This window comes from Cercospora kikuchii, assembly GCF_019650295.1.
Source record: "Cercospora kikuchii DNA, contig_00005, whole genome shotgun sequence".
In the NCBI taxonomy this organism is placed as follows: Eukaryota; Fungi; Ascomycota; class Dothideomycetes; order Mycosphaerellales; family Mycosphaerellaceae; genus Cercospora; species Cercospora kikuchii.
This window is the reverse complement of record NW_025408586.1, coordinates 3,104,701-3,125,107: the sequence shown is the minus strand read 5'-3', so window position 1 is coordinate 3,125,107 and position 20,407 is coordinate 3,104,701. Positions and strand designations below refer to the sequence as shown.

At 51.8% G+C, this 20,407-nt stretch overlaps 5 protein-coding genes across 6 annotated transcripts; 4 read left to right on the top strand and 1 right to left on the bottom strand.

The window, feature by feature from the left end:
• Nucleotides 1-1,667: 1,667 nt before the first annotated feature.
• Nucleotides 1,668-2,515, top strand: CKM354_000894600 (uncharacterized protein; the record flags this gene model as incomplete). The annotated part of the gene is made up of 2 exons (XM_044804346.1): nt 1,668-1,812; nt 1,866-2,515. 2 exons carry the CDS (start codon nt 1,668-1,670, stop codon nt 2,513-2,515), a joined length of 795 nt encoding a protein of 264 aa, XP_044660281.1.
• Nucleotides 2,516-6,189: 3,674 nt separating this feature from the next.
• CKM354_000894500 (uncharacterized protein) lies at nt 6,190-8,924 on the top strand (the record flags this gene model as incomplete). Its single annotated transcript, XM_044804345.1, has 3 exons — nt 6,190-6,486; nt 6,549-6,758; nt 6,819-8,924. 3 exons carry the CDS (start codon nt 6,190-6,192, stop codon nt 8,922-8,924), a joined length of 2,613 nt encoding a protein of 870 aa, XP_044660280.1.
• A 2,783-nt stretch (nt 8,925-11,707) lies between these two features.
• On the bottom strand, nt 11,708-12,464 carry CKM354_000894400 (uncharacterized protein; the record flags this gene model as incomplete). The annotated part of the gene is made up of 3 exons (XM_044804344.1): nt 11,708-12,073; nt 12,122-12,348; nt 12,398-12,464. 3 exons carry the CDS (start codon nt 12,462-12,464, stop codon nt 11,708-11,710), a joined length of 660 nt encoding a protein of 219 aa, XP_044660279.1.
• Nucleotides 12,465-14,800: 2,336 nt separating this feature from the next.
• On the top strand, nt 14,801-15,568 carry CKM354_000894300 (uncharacterized protein; the record flags this gene model as incomplete). Its single annotated transcript, XM_044804343.1, has 2 exons — nt 14,801-15,139; nt 15,194-15,568. The coding sequence occupies 2 exons, from the start codon at nt 14,801-14,803 to the stop codon at nt 15,566-15,568; spliced, it is 714 nt and encodes a 237-aa protein (XP_044660278.1).
• A 1,407-nt stretch (nt 15,569-16,975) lies between these two features.
• On the top strand, nt 16,976-19,766 carry CKM354_000894200 (uncharacterized protein; the record flags this gene model as incomplete). Of its 2 annotated transcripts, none has more annotated exons than XM_044804341.1 (6): nt 16,976-16,998; nt 17,352-17,680; nt 17,735-18,745; nt 18,800-18,860; nt 18,916-19,533; nt 19,589-19,766. In XM_044804341.1, 6 exons carry the CDS (start codon nt 16,976-16,978, stop codon nt 19,764-19,766), a joined length of 2,220 nt encoding a protein of 739 aa, XP_044660276.1. The 2 variants fall into 2 exon arrangements, with proteins under 2 accessions (XP_044660276.1, XP_044660277.1); XM_044804342.1 differs by lacking the exon at nt 16,976-16,998 and adding an exon at nt 17,161-17,207.
• Nucleotides 19,767-20,407: the final 641 nt, after the last annotated feature.

Sequence of the window (20,407 nt, the reverse complement as noted above, 5' to 3'; positions counted from 1 at the left end):
CCGTCACGCCTTATCGAACGTGGAAGAGATTGCACATTGATGGGGCCATCAGTTATCTGCGGCAATTGAAGGCCTTCGTCTCTCAATCTGAGACAGTGAAGAGTTCAAGATCGATAGTCTGTCGATCCTCCAGAGCCCGTCGCGGAGTCTGCATCCGTTGTCATACTGCGGCCGCGTGCACGGATGGACAAGTACTCGATGTACACTGATGGAACATATTCGACCATTCCAAGACACGATGCAAATGAGGGCAAGATGCGATTAGCTTAGTTGTTGCACCACGGGCAAAGAAGCTCCGTTCCGGGCTCCGCTACGAACAATGCTAATGTAACCGAGGGTGCGTATCCGTATACTCTGTTTACGAGAAGGTGTGAGAAAGTAGTAATTCGACAATGATAGGCGACTCACTCGCCCGCTATCGTTTTTCTGCCGGGAAATCAGACTGCAAGCTTGATGGTGGTCAACTGATGGCTATCGTACAGTCTATTGTTTCTTCGCAGACTTATGCTGGTCGCTATGGGTGAATCTGCTAATCTGGCTGTTTACCAACTTGTGGAACTCAATCACAGACCTCTGACTTTCTGACCTAGCGCTAGCCATAGCAATTCGCATAGCCCAACATAGCCTATGGCATGCCAAGCTGCCGAAGATCATCCGCTCGAATTAGTGAACACATCGTCGTACTTAGTGGCTTCGGTCTCGCTCCAGGTCAATCTTCGCCGCACCTCTGCAGTGAGTGGATCCGTTCAATAGCAGGATTTATATTGGTAATAGACTATCACCAATTAGGAAGGTGTTTCGTTTGGCAGGCCACTTGCCTGAGACCGTCCACGCCTGACCGCAAGATTGAAGTTTTGAAGGCCGCGGAAAGCGTGGTCTCTGGCCTTGGTTGGCAATCTCTAGCTTTTCTGATTTGAGGTGACCGACTGTGACTGCGCTCCGCCTTGATACTGGAAGCCTTTTGATGCATCACGATTCAGTTCTGTGTTTCCATCGGTTTCCTCGTCGGACTTTCGCAATCAGTTACTCCACACCCACTGCCACTGTATGACCATACTACCGCCTGTACCTATCTTGACTCCTTCATAAAAGGCTTGATAGCAATTCTTGTCAGGCTTGTTTCACCTGACTCGCCACTCGCCAGCGGCCTGTGTTCTGCCTAGGCTGGCCGGCCCGGTGAGTGTTGTACTACTGAAATTGGTCTGCTAATGTCAAGATGTTCGGCAGCAGCCGTACGCCCTCGGTCCCGCATCGGGAACGGCCAAAACGCTTCACCTTTTTCGGCCGAAGGAGTACCCGGACAACTCCTAAGAGGCGCGGAAATTCGCAGAGGGAGTCGAGACCGGCAGATGAGTTGTGCCACCTGTACACAGACGGGAAGACCGTGCGGCTCACGGCAGGATAACCATACCAATGGTCATGCGACCTGCTAGGCAAATCTTCGCTCGAGCTGCGGAGTCACAGCGATAATCTTCCACTTCAGTGTCCGGCAGAGTATCGTACAATGCAAGACAAAGAGGCTTCAGCAGTATCCGACGACTGCCAGATCGCTTCGAGGACTCCAATACAAATGCCCAGCGGGTCCCACCCTCTGTGCAATTGTATCCCAAGCACAAGCCTTGACGCTCTTTGTTCCACACTCGTTATCACACGACACTCTCTTCAAAATGTTGTCCAAGCTCTTCCTTGGCTTGATTGCCGCAAAAGCTACTCTTGCCTCACCCATAACCGAGCCTCTGGTAGACTTTACTCCAGACACTCTGGTCGAGGCTCAAGAGCTGGCCAAGTTCCTCCAAGACATTCAGAGCCAGAGTGAGTGTTGTCCATCGAGCGACTAGTCGTTGCAGGCCTGACCAGCTTCACAGAGATCGCCCTGAACCAGACGGAGTGGGAGGATCTCCTTACTCAAAATGGCATTCTGCTCGCACCTCCACCGATCGACTACGACTTCCTTAACTTCACAGCGGACGTTGATGTCAACGTCGACGTCGACGTCAATGTAGACATCAACAAGCGCCAGACATGCAAGAACACTCAAGCCAGGCGCGTGACCAAGACCGAGACATTTGTTGACTGGGACATCCAAATGTCCAATGTGGCATGCGCTCGACAGAGTGCCATCGACATTTTCGTGCAGAGCGGAAAGTCCGTCACCAACACAATTACAGTGTCCGGCGGCATCGAGCCAGCAAGCATCGCAGGCTACCTTACGCTCAGCTTCGGCGTGGACTTCTCCCGTGCCTGGACGTCCTCTGCCTCCAATCAGAACAAGGCAACTATTCAAATCGGCAACTGCGGAGCCATGGTCCTCAACCCAACCACTACTCGTCGCTATGGAACTGTCAGTGAAGGTTGCATTGGCGCTGAGAAGCAGATCGGAACCTTCATGGCCGACGACCGTTTCTCGGGCAGCTTTAACGGCGTCGACTGGGTCGCTGGGTCCATCTCTGATTGCCAGAGGAAAGCCGGCAATGCTCCAATCCCTCGATGCCAAGGTGGTGGAAATCTTGTCTAGGAGCTTCCTTATGGGAAGGCGGTCTCCCTTGCGAGGACCTGTGCGTCAAGAAAGTAGCCATATAGCGTGCAGATGGTGAACAAAGTCGATGGACGTTGCTCGGGACGTTCTACAAACAGGATCTCAGCCCTGACAGGGGGGCCCGTGCACTGTGGAGATTAGTGATCAGCGGTGAATGGGTAGACTAGCCTAGCTTGTCTTCCGGAAGAGACCCCGATCTTGACAGACCATGTCAGGTTCGAGCGTTTGTATTTTATGAATTTTTGGCATTTCGATAGCCTTGATAACGCTGCAAATGTGCTTCTCGATTCTCAATGTTGCTCACTTCTGTAAAGCTGCATTCATGGTGCAAAGAACAAACCTGTCGACATTACGACTGGCTAGCTCGCACATTATCTCACGACTTGATCGAATAGTTTTTGCATACTATCGAGCATGACGTCGATAGAGGCCGGAGATACATCATGCGCAAGGTGTCCCGGTCGAAGATTTGTTCTTGCCGTACCCTAGTGTGAACGTACTTGGCATGTTAGGTAAACCGATTGACCCGTGGATCGATGCCAAATTCATGTCCGGATCTAGCTAGTGGATTCACAGTTACCGCTTGTCGGACCGAAGCTATTCAGGCTAATAAGCAAAACTTAGGTTACTGTCCTTCTCTCTTACTCCTACTCAAGCCTATCCATTGCGAACAGTGCTTCTCTATTGAAATCGCGCAGCGGCCGGTCTAGCCGCAGTGGCACCGGACCGGGTCTCATCTGGCCAGGCCAAGTCAATAGCTATGCTATGCAACGGTGACACAAATATTCTGGATCCAATGAAGCTAGACAGTATCGCACTGACCTGGAAGTCGAGACGTACCATAGCGTAAGACATGGGACTCCAAGCGAGATGCGAGCCCGCACAGTCGTTGGAATGTTCCGTAAGAGCTACTATGCTAGGCTCGCTTGCGACGAAAGAGCTCCTAATCGGCACGGAAATTCCGGTATCGTGGAATGTTCCGATCACGAGGCAGTCGTCGATCAAGGACAACTCAAGCCTCTCTCTCGACCTTGGCATTTGCAAATTCTCATCCAAGGCATGCGTCCAAGCTTCGGAACAAGCAGACGGGATCGTGAAATGTGGGGGTCTGACAAGGACTGACCTAGTTTGACCAGGGTTCTGGTTATTTCATCAAGTTCTATCCACACTTGGAAAGGATACTAATGCGGTCTTTCTAGACTCACTAGCCAAGAGCAAAGATATGGAGCGACCGACGTCTCGGCACCTATGCGTGCAAAGTTCAGACGATGGCGTTCTGCGCGGTTTACCCGATACCTTCGCTGCTCAAACTCTTATCTTTCCCTTGTGTTTGGGGATGGCCGCACGCGGCTCGTATTCGTCACTGCGTATTCGTAAAGACTGACAATACTACGCTGTCATGCCACGAGCTGAGGCAAGTCTCCAAAAAGTGACCATAGTAAAGGCTTCTGACAGCCGCGAGTGGATGCAAGCGGACCCTACAAGCTGCACTGCTAACCCAGAGCCGCTCGCTTTACATACAGAAATCATCGATCTGGGAACTCTCGACTGAGAACTGTAGTACTGATTGCACTTCCCGTAGAGTATCCGGCATGGGCACTGTGGGGCTCTTCAGCATTCAGAGCCGGTCTCATTAGGGTGTGAAAATGGTTACTACTTCTGGGCTCAGTTCAAAAGCCGACAACCTCATCTCCCGTAGGCGTTGAAAATTTGTGACACGGGCTAGTCTTGACGCTGCAACCTGTTTTTAATGGCGGTTAGACGGCGTGCCAGAGGTGCTATAGCAGGCGACACACCGGACATTCGGTACACGACCTACGAGATTACATGGCTGAAACAAGTGAATGGACCAAAGGTCTCCCGCTGCGATAACAGAGTCCCAAACACGAGCATCGACGGTCGTGGTGGCTACACCGGACAGCGCAGAGTGTCTGAACCGCGAAGCCTACTCTCGAATGCTCGGTATATAGTCTGTGGAGGGTGGCAGTGATGGTGAAGTACTCATCGCAGCTGACCTGGAACTTTGTACCCTCGCAAGATAATACTCAATCAGAATGCAGTTCAAGAACATCATCATGACCCTCGCAGCTGTGGCTGTCGGGGTGGAAGGAGCTGTCTACAGAAACTGCAAATGTCACGACAGAACAACAGGTGTCAGTAGAAGCCCATGTGGGCCGCTCTTTGAAGCTACCTGGCGCTGACATTTGTGCCCACACAGCTCCAGAATGACTGGGCCACCGAGCGGGCATGCAACGAATATCGCGATGATATTCCAGCCAGGGTCAAGTACTCTGCTGAGCCAAACGATCACCACTCATGTTGCCCCGACACTTCTGTCAGCGACGGTGACCTAATTGTATGATCTTCCCTCTCGCCAACGTTGTGTAGCGCGTCTGCGCGTACAGTCGCTGACCTGCGTGATGACTAGAACAACGACCTTTTCGATCTCAAGTGCTTCAGACAGGGCGATCAATTCTACCAATGGTGCTGGGGAAAGAAGGGACCTTTCGATAAAGAGTAGAGACTTGATGTTGTGAGAGGTGATGCGCATGACCAAACTGAGGAGGACAATGGCGCTCATGTGGCTACAACTATAGTGGTATTGCAAGCTTCGGCTGTAAAGAATTTGCAGCCCACCATACTGGGTCATTTTCAACTGCTCTCCGACGGGTTGTGCTCATTTCTCGTATGCGCAACCTATATGATGGGCTCGATTGATGGCATGGTGCTCTCATTAGGCAGCGACTACTTATTTCTTTACTTGCCCATAGTTGGCGTTGACCATTGAGCTGTTCGTGATACTAAACAGAAATCGAATAAGCTGAGATTTTCTGCTGGAGGAATAGCACTGCCGATCAGATACTCAGTCGATAGTCCTGACCACCGACAGTGAGAGAGCGGGCGCACCAGCGTCTTGTCCATTTCAGCTGCTCGAGAAAGTTAGCAGACCACCGACACCATTCTCATATCAACACCAGAGCATGACGCACTACACCTCCAAGCTACTGGACTAAATGCTTCAATGGGCATCTCATCAAAGCGGAAAGCAAACCGGGTGCTTTCCAGCGACATTAAGGCTGAAAGCGTCCCCGGTGGCGGCGGAGGATTGTGGCTGCTGCGAGCTTGAGGCGTGAGAACTGTACAGCTGAGGTACGATACTACACTTTTTTTCAGCACGCCACCCATGGCTGCATTCGATGGGCTAGTGACATGAGCTGCAGTGTGATCATTGGCTCGGTGCCCATGTGACATGATCCCAATGGCAGTGATCAAGAGAGATTCGTTTGTGTAGGACGCCGAATTGATGATGAGCACGTGCAGCAACTCCCCGCAGTGGCTTGCATGATTTCCAGTCAAAAGCTGCTGTACCCAATGAGCATGCCGTAGTCCACTGTCGAACGCTGTGCACGGGTTGCATCCTCAAAACTTCAGGCCAGCTTCAAGTCGGGAGCAACAGCGAGCGAGAAGGTGTGCTTCGGTTTCGCACTCTGCTATACAACACCATTATCACACGCTTTGCTTTTGAGTGAAGTGGATGACCATACAATTCGTCGAGACTTCGAGACTTCGACCTTCCCGCGCTACCTCTGGCTACCAAACCTCGTCCGTCTAGTCCTCGATTGGTTCACAAGTCAATATGTCAGCCAGTTACCATGACTGAGATCATGGATCTGGTGCGCCGGTCTAAGCTGGACGCAGAGATCACCGATCTGATCACCAAACATGTGTATCATAGAACCGATCGCGTGCAAAGAAGTGTACGCACAGGAGAGAAGTGGAAGAAAGCTGGCACTCTTGGTCGTGGCGGCTTTGGCGAAGTTTATTTAGAGAAGTGTCTGAGCGGTAACAAAAGAGGCGAGCTGAGGGCAGTGAAGAAACTTTACAAGTCCCACGCGGAGATTGACATGAATCGGGAACTGTTCGCTATAGCCCTGTTTTCAGATGCTAAGGTCAGTTCTTGTTGGGCAAGTGCCGATTCTGAAAACAGATCTCGCTCACCCGATGACATTAGTATGAGCACTGTTTCGTACAGTCTCTTGGTTGGTACGAGGTGGGAAATGAGATCTACATCGCCATGGAATATTTGCAGAATGGTCATCTTCGAGGGTTCCTTACCTCCGCTCTACCAGAAGAACAGGTTCAAAACATTGTCTCTCAAGCGCTTGAGGGAGTAGACTTCATGCACCAATATCGACTTGCCCATAGAGACCTCAAACCCGAAGTATGTGAGCATACTCCAGATGAATTAATATGGGCCTCTTCGACTGACTTATTGAGCCAGAATATTCTGGTAGTGCGTCCAGGGCCGCTTTGGTGGGTCAAGCTGGCAGATTTCGGTATCAGCAAACGCGTGGGTGAGGACTATGAGGGCCTGAAAACGCAAATAGGGACCACTCCCTACGTGGCACCCGAGGTTCTTCAACTCTCTTCAGAAGGGTCGTATTCATTGGCAGTGGATCTTTGGTCAATGGGAGTCGTCACACTCCTCCTCTTGACAGGTCGGACGATTTTCCCAAGTGACTGGCAGGTACTCGAATACGCAGCAGGGAGGATTACTTTGCCACTGGACCTCTTGCAGCAGCACCAAATCGTGAACGAATCCGGATGCAATTTCTTGCGTGATCTACTACAGGCAGACCCTGAGCGACGACAGACGGCCAGCTTCGCGCGCAAACACGAGTGGTTGCAGAACCTGCATGATAACGAAGACGTTGACGAGCAAGACGGTAAAGGCATGTCCGGAACTTCGCCGAATGCACCTAGCGCAGTTGCGGGTGTGAGCCGCCACAGTCCTTCCACGGCTTCCAATTCCTGGTCAGCAACAGAGCTCCAGACATCAAACATCGTGCTCGAAGCGGATGCGTCCACTGGTCCAGTGCAGTGGCCTGCGACGAATGACACCAGTAAAGGCACGGGAGCAGAACTTCACAGAGGACAGGACAGTGCAGATGCAAGAGGCGTACACAGACTTGAGAGATCACAGACAGTCCATACGCAACCAAAGGGAGCAGACAAATTCAACGCTGCCGTAGCCGTGCGCCCGGGACAATGGCCCGCTCAAGGATCGAAGATGGAAGATCTCAAACTTGTGACCAGCCACGAAGGTCTTTTTCGAGCCTGCACAGATGAAGCAGCGTTTGCTACAGGGCCAAGCAGTACTGCATCGGGTGCTATGACCCGGCGCCCAGAGGCCGAACAAGAACTCTACAAACCGCCGTTGCGAGGGTCAGCGCAGACGGCCATTCTACCGTCGCTCACGTCTCGTGGAGAACCGACCGAAAAGCTTGAGACTCTAGGTGTGCCACCGCCACGGTGGCAAGTGGTGCGAGGCAATCAGACAAAACAAGACCTACGTTCTGTAGACTTCTCCGCAGATGGTCGCTGGGTACTCGTCACTCATGACTGCTACAATAAATTGTTTTGCAAGGTCTATGATACAAGTTCCTGGGGCGTCCAGGCAAATTTTCAACACGACGGATTAGGCATAATCTTCTCGCCAGATCGGAGTACGTTGGCATGGTGTCACCGGCAGCAGGGAGCAGAGCCTGAAGTAAGAACATGGCTTTTGTACGAGAAACGCCGCGGTCACACTTTCGCCTACGGAGGAGCAGAGAAGGACTCGGCGTGGGGTCTATCGAACAGTCTCCCTTTCTGCTATTCCCTCGACAGCTGTCTACTCGCCACAGTGTCACGTTCAGGATCGATGATTATCTGGAAAGTAAGCTCTGGTCAGAAGCATTGTACCGTCGAAGCAGAGCGGGACGCAGACTCCGCCAGGACTGTGTTGAAGCGAAGGAGAAAGGTTTGCGCTGTCGTTTTCTCCTCGAGCGGCGAGTTTGTAGCCTGTGGAGGTCATTTTTCTGCAGTAGTTGTAAGGTCTACAACCTCTGGAGCGATATGCTACATTGTACGGGGGCACGAAATTAAGGATCTGTGGTTTTCTTGCACCGAAGAAGACCTGTTGTTCATCGGATCTGACAACATCTGCAGGTCGTGGAATCTGCCCTCGGGGAAACAAAGCGCTCAGTGGCATCACCTGGAACGGAACATCGAAGTCGCCGCACACGGGAAAACGTTTAAGGTGACATCCAAGGACGCCACATCTCCCGACGCGGAGATCGAGTACCAAATGGTACCTAGCTCTTGGGTCTATGAATCTGGTTCGGAGTTGTGGTCCGCCACATCTGCTAATGGCACGAAAATGACTACGGCGATAGAAGATGAGCTTAAGAAGTTGTGGGACGGGAGGACTGGCGTCATTCTACAGTACATTCAATTGGAGCGGGCGAGCGACATCCACAATTTGCGACTCTCGCTAGATCGGTCAACGTTGATCATCATTCGGAAAAGCGGCAGTGTCCAAATTCTGGCTCGCAAGGTGAATTGATCGCAGAACTGGCTCTTAGCCACATGGGCAAGCTCTTACAGGTACTTGTGTGATACCACACGACCTTCCTGGCATTGGTAAAATGGTAGCGAGGGCGTGGATCTAGACTATCGCCATTCGAGGGGTCCAATGCTCAACGTGCTACCTGCAAGTTGCCTTGGATAGCAATGAAATATACGACTCTGTTCATGACGAGCTTGCGCACGGCGTGCAACGGATATATTCCTGAGCTGTATGAACTCATGCACTCACCGAACAACGGCCTACCTCATGGCAAGTCCCTATAAGACTGTTCAGGCATACATTACAAACCAGCTATGGCTACGGGAAGCTATTGCGGAATGTCGACTGCACGCTAATTCTGGTCACTCAGCTTCTGGTAACCCAAAACATCCGAACCATCATGGTCTGTATGCCTGTAATCCCTCCACGCACAGGAAGCGGTTAGGACTGGGAGAACGTTTCGACAAGAGTAAAACGGGCGCTGAGAAGTACAGTATTTGTTAGATGCCTATCCCAGGGTAGCAAGGACAGGTGGACAGGGACCACAGCATTGCTAATATGACATCTGTCTGCAATAATCAAGGCGTGTACGATCTGAGCGCAGACAACAGTATCACGACTTATGCTTAGACGCGTAGAAAAATATGACGGTGCTCTGCACTGTAGTGACATTTCAGACACCTACTGTAAGCCCCAGAAACAAACACTTCTCTCCCATCACCTAGCACTTTACACCATAATACTTGATCGTAGTCACTCTGCCCTTACTGATATGCGGCGTAAGAGAGCAGCAATCTGCCTTACAGTCTTGCCTGATCCGATCGCTACAAAGCAACGCATTGCCGGACTACTCTTGTATCAGTGAAAGAGATCGAGAATGTATATTTGATGCACGAACGTGTTTGTCTCGTGCAACGTTGTCTTGAAAGCAGCAGTCTTCTTTGTTGCAGGCCATCTGTTATTGGAAATGTGAGCATAATACATCGAAGCGGTATCGATGAGTAGTGCATACAGCAAGGCCGAGGAGGGCAAATAGAGTAAGTGTGACCTTCATTGTTGCTGAATAAGAGGGAGTGGTGATTCTGAGATAGTGTGCGTCGGAGTGGCCTGAGGAAGGATTAATATGGAGGGCAGGTGTAGGACTGAGCTGAAAGGACAGCAAAGCTCTTAAATATCAGCCTCTCACTCACATCCTAGCTTCCGAGTTACTTCTTTGAGATGATGACCGCGAGTTAGATAGGGCCCAGAGCCGGATTTAACCACACGACTGTCAGCGATGGCGAGACTCACAGATACTGTAAAAGTGAGTTGATATGTCACCTTGTAGGACATTGATCCCAGCTTCAGGTAGATGGACATGATGACTACATTACTCGAACGACTTTCGGCAGCCCTGCTCCTACAGCAAAGCATGTCAACGGTAACATGAGTATAGTGTTCAATCACAGCGCCCAGCACTCAGCACCTCACAAGCGTGACGTGAATTGATCTTCGCCGTCCAACAAAGAGCGTCCGACTTTCGCTCGATCGCCACAGTACAGTGTTACAAAAACTGTCTTGCTGCACGTCAAGGACGATGTGCCAAAAGGCACTTTCTTCCCGGCATTGTTTTTGAGTCTAGATGACATCCGCGTAGACGGCACCGGAAGTTATGCGCATAGCGCAGCCGAGCTCGAAGCAATAACGACTCAAGCCCTATCACTCTAATGTCAGCCTTCCTAATTCGGCAATTCTTCTACCTCCCCTGTCTCACATGAGAGCACACAATCAAGTCCAGACCACAAAAGTCGCTTGGCTAAAGCACAGCATCTACACGAGCTGAACTCATCCTCGTCTCGCGAAGCCATGCAAAGCTTCAGCAGCCGACACACGGAGCATGTGCGGGATAAGAGCGCTGCGATAACACCTTATTGATGTGAACACAGGCTACTGAGAGAGCACGGAGGGCACCACAATTTGTCTTCTCGAAATTTTTCAATCTCTTTCACATAGACGTCTAGATCTGGCGATCTGAGCAGGTTCAAGCAAGTTTCCTACCAGTATCATGTCTTTCACGTGCAAAAGTGGAAGCGCTCTTCGTATTCAACCCGTCGAACCGTTCAGCTGCCTCGCAAGGCTCGCTGGGTGCTCACGATCCATATGCAGGCTATGGTCCCTGTCCAAATCCAAGCTATGATCACAATCCTCTAAGCTCTTGCCCTTTGCTCTTCAGTCATCAAGTTCTCACTATTCGAGAATTAGGGCTTCGAACATTCTGAAATGCATTAGAGTGACCAGTCCACTTGGAGGGCGTCTCGTCGGCGAGCGTACGGTAGGGATGCGGTGATAGTGTTGATGTACATCTGCTTGTAATGCGCTTCTCAGATGAACTGTGTTGTCCTTCGCAAGCATTCAAGGTGCTGCTTACCTGGCTTGTATCTTCATTAAGCCTCACACTTCCGTCTGAGATGATGTGCCACAGCATAGAAGTGTCAGGTGGGGTTTCCGTTCTCCGCTCTCAATTCGCATTCGCAGTGATTACGAAAGCCGTGTTTTTTTTCGAGGCATTGCTGCTCATGGAAATATGCTGTATCGACGTACTGCTGAACGTGAGTAGCTCAAGTCTTCAGTAAGGTACGAGTTGAGACTAGAGATCAGCTCTAAACATCAAATGTTTGATTCATTGTTTGCTGAGAGGGATACCAAAACACTACTTCACATTCGCATTTACCATTCCACACTCAAAATGAGCCTTGAGACAACACCCCTCTCCCCGTTACTCCATTATCGCTATTCACGACCTAAATGCCGTCGTGCGGGAATCGAGTATTATCTTCCTCATCGTCGTCCTCATCCTGCTCGCGATCTGGCTCTGGTGAGGCGTCCGGAGGCGGAAGTCTGGTAGTTGTCGTAGTGCTGGAGCTGCCGCCCGGAGTCTTCTTCGGAATATAACATGCATCTGTGCTAGTGGCGTTTACGGTGAGGGTCTCCGTCCTGGTGCTGGTCGTCTGCTCCAACCACCATTGCGTTGATGTGACATTTTGCGTGACTGTGACGATCGCATCGACTGGGTATGGAACATGGATGACGGTGGAGCATACACCTTCCGTCGTGTTGTACTTTGTGGTGACGCTGACAGTCACGACCACATTCGTTTCCGTTACGGTCTAGACCCAGTCAAAAAAAGACGCAGGAAAGAACAGGCGTATACATACGTTTTGCACAATGTGCGTCACTTTGTCCGTTACGTATGTAGTTTTTGGATGATCCGTGATGGTCTCGGTGACGTTTTGGCCGCAGCCTACAACGTCCGCTGGACACTGAGGCGTGACAGCACGGCCCAGCAACGGTGGGAGTCTTGGGTTGGGACTTGGAGCTGGCGAGCCAGCCGGGGCCGAAATTATGATCGTGTTTCCTTGAGGCACTGGCGAGCTTCCGACCGCTGTTACTGTTAGTATAGATGGCATCGAAGAGCTCAGAAAGACACATACGAACGGCGCCTTGCGCGTAGGCTCCGCTAGCTGTCAAAGCAGCAAAGAAGCAGCGGATGTAACCCATGTTGCAGACGAAATTCACGCGATGAGAATGGAGGGCGAAGAGGAAGGAATTGAGCGGGAGAGCTCCATCGACGTGGGCGAGCTGGCAGTCTTAAGAGAGATTGGCCCGCAAACAACACCCAGTGAGACTTTTTTGAGTTCACGCGACGCGTCGTGCATTGCTACTGCCACCTCGGGACATCAAGGCTCCAGAGCACTGATTTGTCGGCGACGCAATCCGCATTCGTCCAGCCGCCAGCCATGTGGGCGTCGATAGCGGTAAGATCAGCTCGCGGGTGTTTTGTTCGTATCACTCTGGGAACCAAGCTTCAATCAAGTACGTGTTGCAAGGTTCTAAGGTCATAGCGATCTGCTGGACATGATCTGAGGGCTATTCAGCAGTTGCTTGCAACTGTATTTTGGCCTGCGCACGCGGAGCACTGGCGTACAGACCACAAAATTATGAGGTCAAAGATGGAGCTTGGGCCATTGGGATATGCAGGTGCTCTCGGTGGCGCATAGCACACCGCCAGCGGCCGTGGAATGGCCCGGCGACGGCGGGGAGGGTCTCAGAGGCGTTCGCGTGGTCGTCAGCTTTGGCGCTGAAGAGGGGTTGCGATCTGCTTCGTGCTTCTTTGCGACAACTGAATGCGTCTAGCGTGGCCGGATGCGTCGAACTTGGAGAATCTCGACTCAGCCACGTCGCTTGGGATTGCTTCTCAGTGGTCCAATGCAGCAGCACGGTCCCAGCCGCGCCGAAGTATGTTGACGAGAGGACGTTCGCGATGCAATGCATGGATTGATGGAACTCGTGGACCAAATGCGCGGTCTTGAAAATGGATCTTCATGAGCGGCGGAAAGTGTTGTTGAAGAGAGGAGAGGAGAGGATGTGGGACAGGGAAGACGGCAGGACACGGGAGGATCCGGAGCGGAGCGTCGGCTGCAAATGCCGTGCGGGAGAAGCCGTGCACATCGACCACAGCTCGTACAGCTCGCCAGAATCATCCACATGCGAACATTGATGGCTTCACTCCTGCATACGAACACGTGCGCAGCAGCCTCAACAGCCATACAGATGAGGCGTCAACTCCGCTTCGCAGGGTCCTTCAGCTCTGGACTCTATCCTCTGCCCAATTCCGGTACTGGCGTACTCGCATCACCACTACGAAGCTCTTCTCTTCGCCTTGCACATCCCACTTTGGAAAAGCGTAGAGACCAATGCAGCGGGCTCGTGTTCCTCGTGCGAGGCGATCATTGAAAGCAGTAGGAGTCAATCAACGGACCCGAAGACCAACAATGTCGTGTTTCCATGAGCATCGCGATGCGGAACTGAACAAACGACTGTCGATCAAACCATTTTTGGCAATGCGTAGGGCCTGAATATACCGGTCGCGACTGCTCAGGTCGACCTGTGCATACGCCTCTTCTCATGTGCGGGCTCAAGCCAACGGACACTCCGGGCCCTCATCTCTCCGCCACTTGAGGCTACTGCACCACTTTCTCACGTATGCCAGATGCCAATGCCACAGATTTGGAGGCGATTCTCCGTGCCAACGGAAGTCTCGTACATTTTGGCCGCTACTTGGAACGTCTGGAACACGCCCACTGTGCAGGCGACTCGAACATATCATAGCACAAGGCGTGACGCGGGTACGCGGCGGAACCGGGTGCGGTCCCAGCACTGACCTGCCCAGCTCAGGTCACTTCGAGTCCTCTCATAGCCTTCGTTGAACTCTGTGGGCGCTGCTGTACCCAAAGGGCCCCTGTGTCTTTGACCAGGTCCTTGCTGTTTGTGCTCTCGCACACGTTGCATCATTCAGTGGCAGAAGCTAATGGTGCAGATTGAAACTTGCGTCACAGCACTGACTGTGGACAGTACTCACAGCCTAAGCAGCATTCAACGGAAGGCAGCCGTCAGTGCCACAAAGGTCACGCAATGCCATCTGGAGGACTCGTGGTGACACGTGGCCAGGCCACGCTACTGCAAGCAGCGCTCGCAGCATGCAGCACATGGAAGCCACAAACGACGGTTCATGACCGGGTCCAAAAGCACCTGCAGCCTCGCAGCAATCACATTCGTGTCCCAGCTGCATTCAGCTGTCGCCAGCCTCAAACACTTTCGTACCATGTCTTGATTGGATCGGTGGGCGCGAAGGCAAGCTGGAAGCCTGCTAATGGTGCGAAACCCTTGCTGCGCAGCTCAGAGCTCACAGCTCACGCGAAGATATATAAACAGCTCATGTCTCCTCTCGAATGGCAACTCACACAACAGCTTCGCACCAGACACTTTCGCAACTCAATTATCTACTTCTTACCGCCAACCTATCCCTCCGACGAGTCCCTTGTCCATATTCTACGATGGCCCCCACAGCAGGAACAACAGGCAGCGGTCCTGCCGCCTTTGCATCTATCATGGGTGCCGGCGGTAAATCAACAGTGTACTTTGTCGACAAAGAAGGCACTATTCAGGCATGGCAGCAGAGGCGGCTGGTACCAGAATCCATGTATTTGGATCCACCAAAGAACCCCAAGAATGATAAGGAGGCTCTATTGGCCAAAGACAAAAATCTCTGGAACCGTAGAAATTACGACTTACCTGAAGTTTCTACCCAGGAGTCGAAGGTCATCAAGACCGCCAGTGGTGATCTAAGCGTTGTGACTTTGACTGAGGGAGGCGCGGCAAGCGGTCAATACCAGGTAAATTGCAATCCGAGACAGCCGAGGGAGTCTTCACTGACTTACTCGTGAAAGGTTCGACTCTACTATGCATCAGACAAAAAGGACACAGGCGGCGTCTCGATCTTGTCTGAGCTTTGCCTCGACCTGGACCCAGCGGACGGATACAAGCCCACTGGCAAATTCTCTAATGCGGAAGGAGCAGGCCCAGACGGCTACTGGTACAAAGGCCAATTAGATGAAGCCAAAATTGAGGTCAAAGAGGGTTCGTCGATTTCTGCCCACGTGCAGCTTGGGAAAACGCCCGCAGCGTCCGCCGTCAAAGTCTACTATTGGCCAGCCAACCCAAAGCCCTCCAAGGATGGATATGGTGCAGAAGATCGTCCTGCGATTGCCTGGATCACGCTGGATTACAAGTACGGCTGGCTCTCTACCGAGTCTGGTATCTAGAAGAGCTGCGCAGCGGCACATGGCCATCATCGGCTCAGTTGGGTCGGTTGTATGCTGAGACGCAGGTTCTTTTGTAGATAGTCTCATCACAATGGCGCATCTGACTTTTGAACATTTCCACGCAATAACATGAGCGTATGACCACCACGCAGTAACGTACAAAGGAGTCTATTCATAACGACCGGCACAGCCCCCAGTGTCGTCGCAAAACGTGAGAGCTAAACTCGCGGCTCAGCATCTCGCAAGCTTGCGTATTCTGCTTGCGAATTTGTCTCAATCCTTCTTCGACATTGTTGCCTGATTGCTATCGGCCGTATAAATAGTGTGTACAAAGTCAAGAGCACAAGAACGCCAAGAGTACGCATGACTGAATATAGCGCGCTGCTAGCGCGTGTCGCGAGGTAGGGATCACGACGGCGGCCGCTTGAGCTTTTCCGTAAAGAGTATCGGAGACGAGAAGCCTAAAGTAAGACATTCTCGAGTGCACTTACTGACTCCTTTCAGCGTTACTCGAAGCTGCGCTCCTTCCTATGCTCGCTGCTTCAGCACACCAGCGTTGTACTTTGAGTAGTAGGATTTGCGATGAAGATCTGAGCCTACTATACAACTACTACCATATGACTACCTATAAGCGCAGCATGCACTAATAAGCGGTCCGGATCATCATTGCGGCTGGGTCAAGGCGGCTGAGTTGCTATGTTCTTGGACGACGTGACATTGGACCGGAAGCTGGGGGAAGTCCCGGGCGCTGCCGCTCGGTGAGCCCGCGTTGCACTGCCTGGTCACTGGGAAACCCATGTACAGTGAATCTTATTGTAGCACTAGCGTCGTCGCGCCTGCTGGGGTTTACAGAGAATCTGAGATTCAATTAGGACCTTCGTGCAAGCTTGATTGGGGCAAAGATCTGCAACAAGAGTCGCGCCGTCGCGGTGTGAAGAAGCCCGGTCTCGTTTGGCGCTTTGTTGATGATTGATGCTATAGCGTTCCTGGATGATCCGGATCAATATGAGCCACTTCGGGGGTTTCAGAGTGAATTGCTCGGTCGCCATTTTTGGTGGGAGACATTGTACAGTCCAGTCATCTCAAGGTGACTGGACACTGCTGTTTCTCGAGACGTGACTGGCGGAGCAGAGTGATGATGTCGAGGATGTCTTCAGTGTCTACTTGCGAAAAGTGTGGTGTGATGTCGGAAGTCCGTGAGATGCATACCAAGAAGTTGAACAAGTGGCGCTTCGCGCTTCGAAGCCCAGGAAAGCATGAACACCTAATCAGCAAAGTCCTCTAATTCTCCAACCCTGCAACATCCGCTTTGGAATAGCAAGTCAATGCTTCACTTTCCGGCTTCAGCGCAATGCAGGGCATCCTGGAATCGAGCTCCTCTTTCAAGTATGAGCTGGCCCCGCCGCCATGGCTCGAGGACCGTCGCTGCGGTTTGTCTTTTCCACGAGCACTAGAAGCAGCACTGTGAACCTTATCAGCATTCCAGCAGGAGTTCTCATCACTATATCTTAATTCCAATACGAGCATAGCTCCGGCATACATCTACTGGCGCTGCCTCCGGACGCCGTCCTCACCTCTGTTCGATCTGGAGCATGGCTTCCACGTGGTTTCTGAGCTGCTTGGTAGCAGCTTTAACGTTGTAAGTCATAAGCTTCGCAACTATCTGGGAGACTCTAGCGATTCCTCCAAGCTTCACGAAGTGTCGAAGCCTTAGGATCTGACCTGGACTCCATTCCTCGTGATGTTGCTTCTTAGCTATTCGCTGACTGAGTTCAATGTGAAGGCACCAGGAATGCGAAGCCGCTGCAGTCTCGCCACGCCTGGTCCTACGGCAGAGCGACACACTCGGATCTGGAATCAGAAGACCTCCTCAAGCTCCGCATGTGTTCAACGAAACGGCAGAAAGCATCAACAAGACAGTAGAAGAATACGCACAATGGGAAAAGAATTGGGTCGATGATCTCGCCAAGTCGGTGAGCGTGGAGAATGCGACATTTGACAATCTGGTCTTGCCATGGGCGGAGCACGAGGCCGAGACAGCTCTCAGACTTGCCTACTTTGCTTACTTTGCAAACTTCCACCCAGACAAGAATCTGCGCGATACAGCCGATGGTAACGCCAATTAAAACCGCACATGTGCCCATCAAACTGCTAACTTGCGGGCAGCTATCAGTCCTGCACTCACAAACGTCTCGCAACAGACGTTGACTCGCGAAGATGTCTCAAAGCTGTTCAATACGGTGTACGATAAACAGCAGAATGACACCAACCTGGACGCCGAATCTCGACTTTATCTGGAAAAGGTGCCCCAGGACTTCAACAGTAGTGGTCTCGGCGTTGAAGCTGGGCCCAAACGAGACAGATATCTCGAGATTTCGAGACGCCTACAGGTGCTGTCGAATGAGTACCTGACTGAAGTCATCAAGGACAACACTACACTGTGGTTCACTCGTGAGGAGCTTCCGGGCGTGAAACCGGACATACTGGATACGCTGATCGAAGGAGACGGGCCAAATCAAGGGAAACTGGGAGTCTTGCTCCAAGACCCTTCCACCGGTGATGTGAGCTCCTACTGTACCAATGAAACAACCAGAAAGGCGATCGCCGTCGCTGGAGATCTGGTAGCCCCAAGCAATGTGGGAAGGCTCGAGGAAGCGCTCGCTCTCAGGGATGAACAGGCTCGTCTCGCGGAGCAGCCTAATTACTCGACGTGGACTCTTACAAATATGATGGCCAAGACTCCAGCAGCCGTGCAGGACTTACAGCAAAAGGTCCAGGACGCCATGACGCCTAAGCTGCCAAAAGAGATTGAAACGCTCAAGCAAATGAAAAACAAAACTGGTGGAGACGCTTCGCATCTCTATAGATGGGACGTTGGTCTCTACTCGCGGCTTGTCATCGAAGAAGCATCAACATTGGATCTGGACAAGCAGAAGGAATATTTTCCCGCTGCTCAGACGGTCCATCGCATTCTGGACCTTTACGCTGAGCTTTTCGGGATCAAGTTCGTAAAGATTGCGGGGCAGGACTTGGATGAGCTGTCCCCAACTGGTAACGGAACAGAACTAACATGGCATCCCGACGTCGAGCTCTTTGCTGTCTGGGACAGCACGTCCTCTGAAGAGTTCCTGGGGTATCTATACTTGGATGCATACTTTCGAGAGGGGAAGAGAGATAGTGAGCAAGAACAACTGGGCATTCTCCTCGAAGCATGACTGACGGCCGTCGCAGACGCCTACATGATACCTCTTGAGCCAGGTTTCTGTAAGGACTCGGGAGAGAGACACTATCCGTCAGTCGTTCTGTTGTTACTTGGGAACTCTCGAGCCTGGCTGACGTCAAATTAGTGTTGCTGGCCTCTACACCAATTTCCGGAAGGCCGCGGCCAATGCCACCCGCCCCTCCCTCATGTCACGAGGTGAAGTTTCCACATTGATGCACGAGGCTGGTCATGGTATGCACCAGCTCTTATCAAAGACCCGCTTCTCCAGGTTCCACGGACCAAATGGATGTCCCTTGGACTGGCTGGAGATGCCTTCTCAAATGATGGAGGAGTTTGCCTACGCGCCTGATGTCTTGAAACGGTTGAGTCAGCACTACACCCGCATAGACCCGAAGTATGCAGAGGCGTGGAAAAAGAACAACACCGAATTACCACCCGAGACTCTTCCAGATGCGGCCATCAGCGACATGGTCAAGAACAAGGTGGCTTTCTCCGCAGGAGGGCAGATTGGTCAAATTGCCTTGGGCAAGATTGACCAGATCTATCACACCCCGAAGTCGCAAGAAGATGCGAAGAAGATCAACACCACCAAGATTTGGAACGACGAGTTTACTGCCGCTCTCAAGACCGAAGGTCAGGGCATTGATGGTGGCCACGGCCAGACCAGCTTCACGCATATCATGCAAGGATATGACGCCAAATACTATGCGTATCTCTGGTCCAGAGTATACGCCATCGATGCGTGAGTATTGAGCAATGGCTGCAGAGCATAAAGACGTCCTCTGACCTGACAGCAGATACTATACGGCCTTTAAGGCAAATCCGATCAATCCCGAAGCTGGTCGCCGCTGGCGGGAGGAGGTTCTTCAGATTGGTGGTGCGACCGATGACCTTCAGGGTGTTCTCGACAAGTTCTTGGGCCACGAGGCCCCAGATCTCAATCCGACTTTGGAGGCCTACGGTGTGAAGAAGTGATGCACCATGTATAGCATGTTTCAATAACATCTGTTCTGCTCGTTCCGGACGCGGTCCACTTATCACTCGTTCCTGTGCGGATGAAGCGGCCACTCAGAAGTCTCATCAAACAAAAGGGCATGCAAGAAGTTGGACTCTTACCTTTGCTAAGGCCCTTGAGATTCAACTCACATCAGTCCGCACAGGTATAGGGCCTGAAGCACAGAATCGCGAACTGCACGACTTTTCAAGGAATGTACTCAAGTCCAAATTTCTGACAAAGTTATGCGGCTGATTACTGAACATTTAACAGATTGAGCCGTAATTCGGATGTTTCTGCACGCCGAATTGCAGGAGCAGTGCAGGAGGCATATCTTCTTCTCCCACGAATTATGCCAAAGCAAGGCAGAGTATTACAAAGCCGTCCAAATGCCAAGTAAGAAATGCCCGAATCTCCATGTACTAGCCCAACGCAGACATCAGATGCCGACTCATGGAGATTGCGGTGGTGGTGAGTGATGGCGGAATTGCCGGATCCGGTTAGCCGGGTGGATGACAAAACACAAGTGCCGAGTTGCTTACTGTACCAACTCAGCAGAATAACAGGTTGGTGTCCTGGGAGTTGTTCCGACGGTATGACTGACGCCGCTATGCCGAGAACA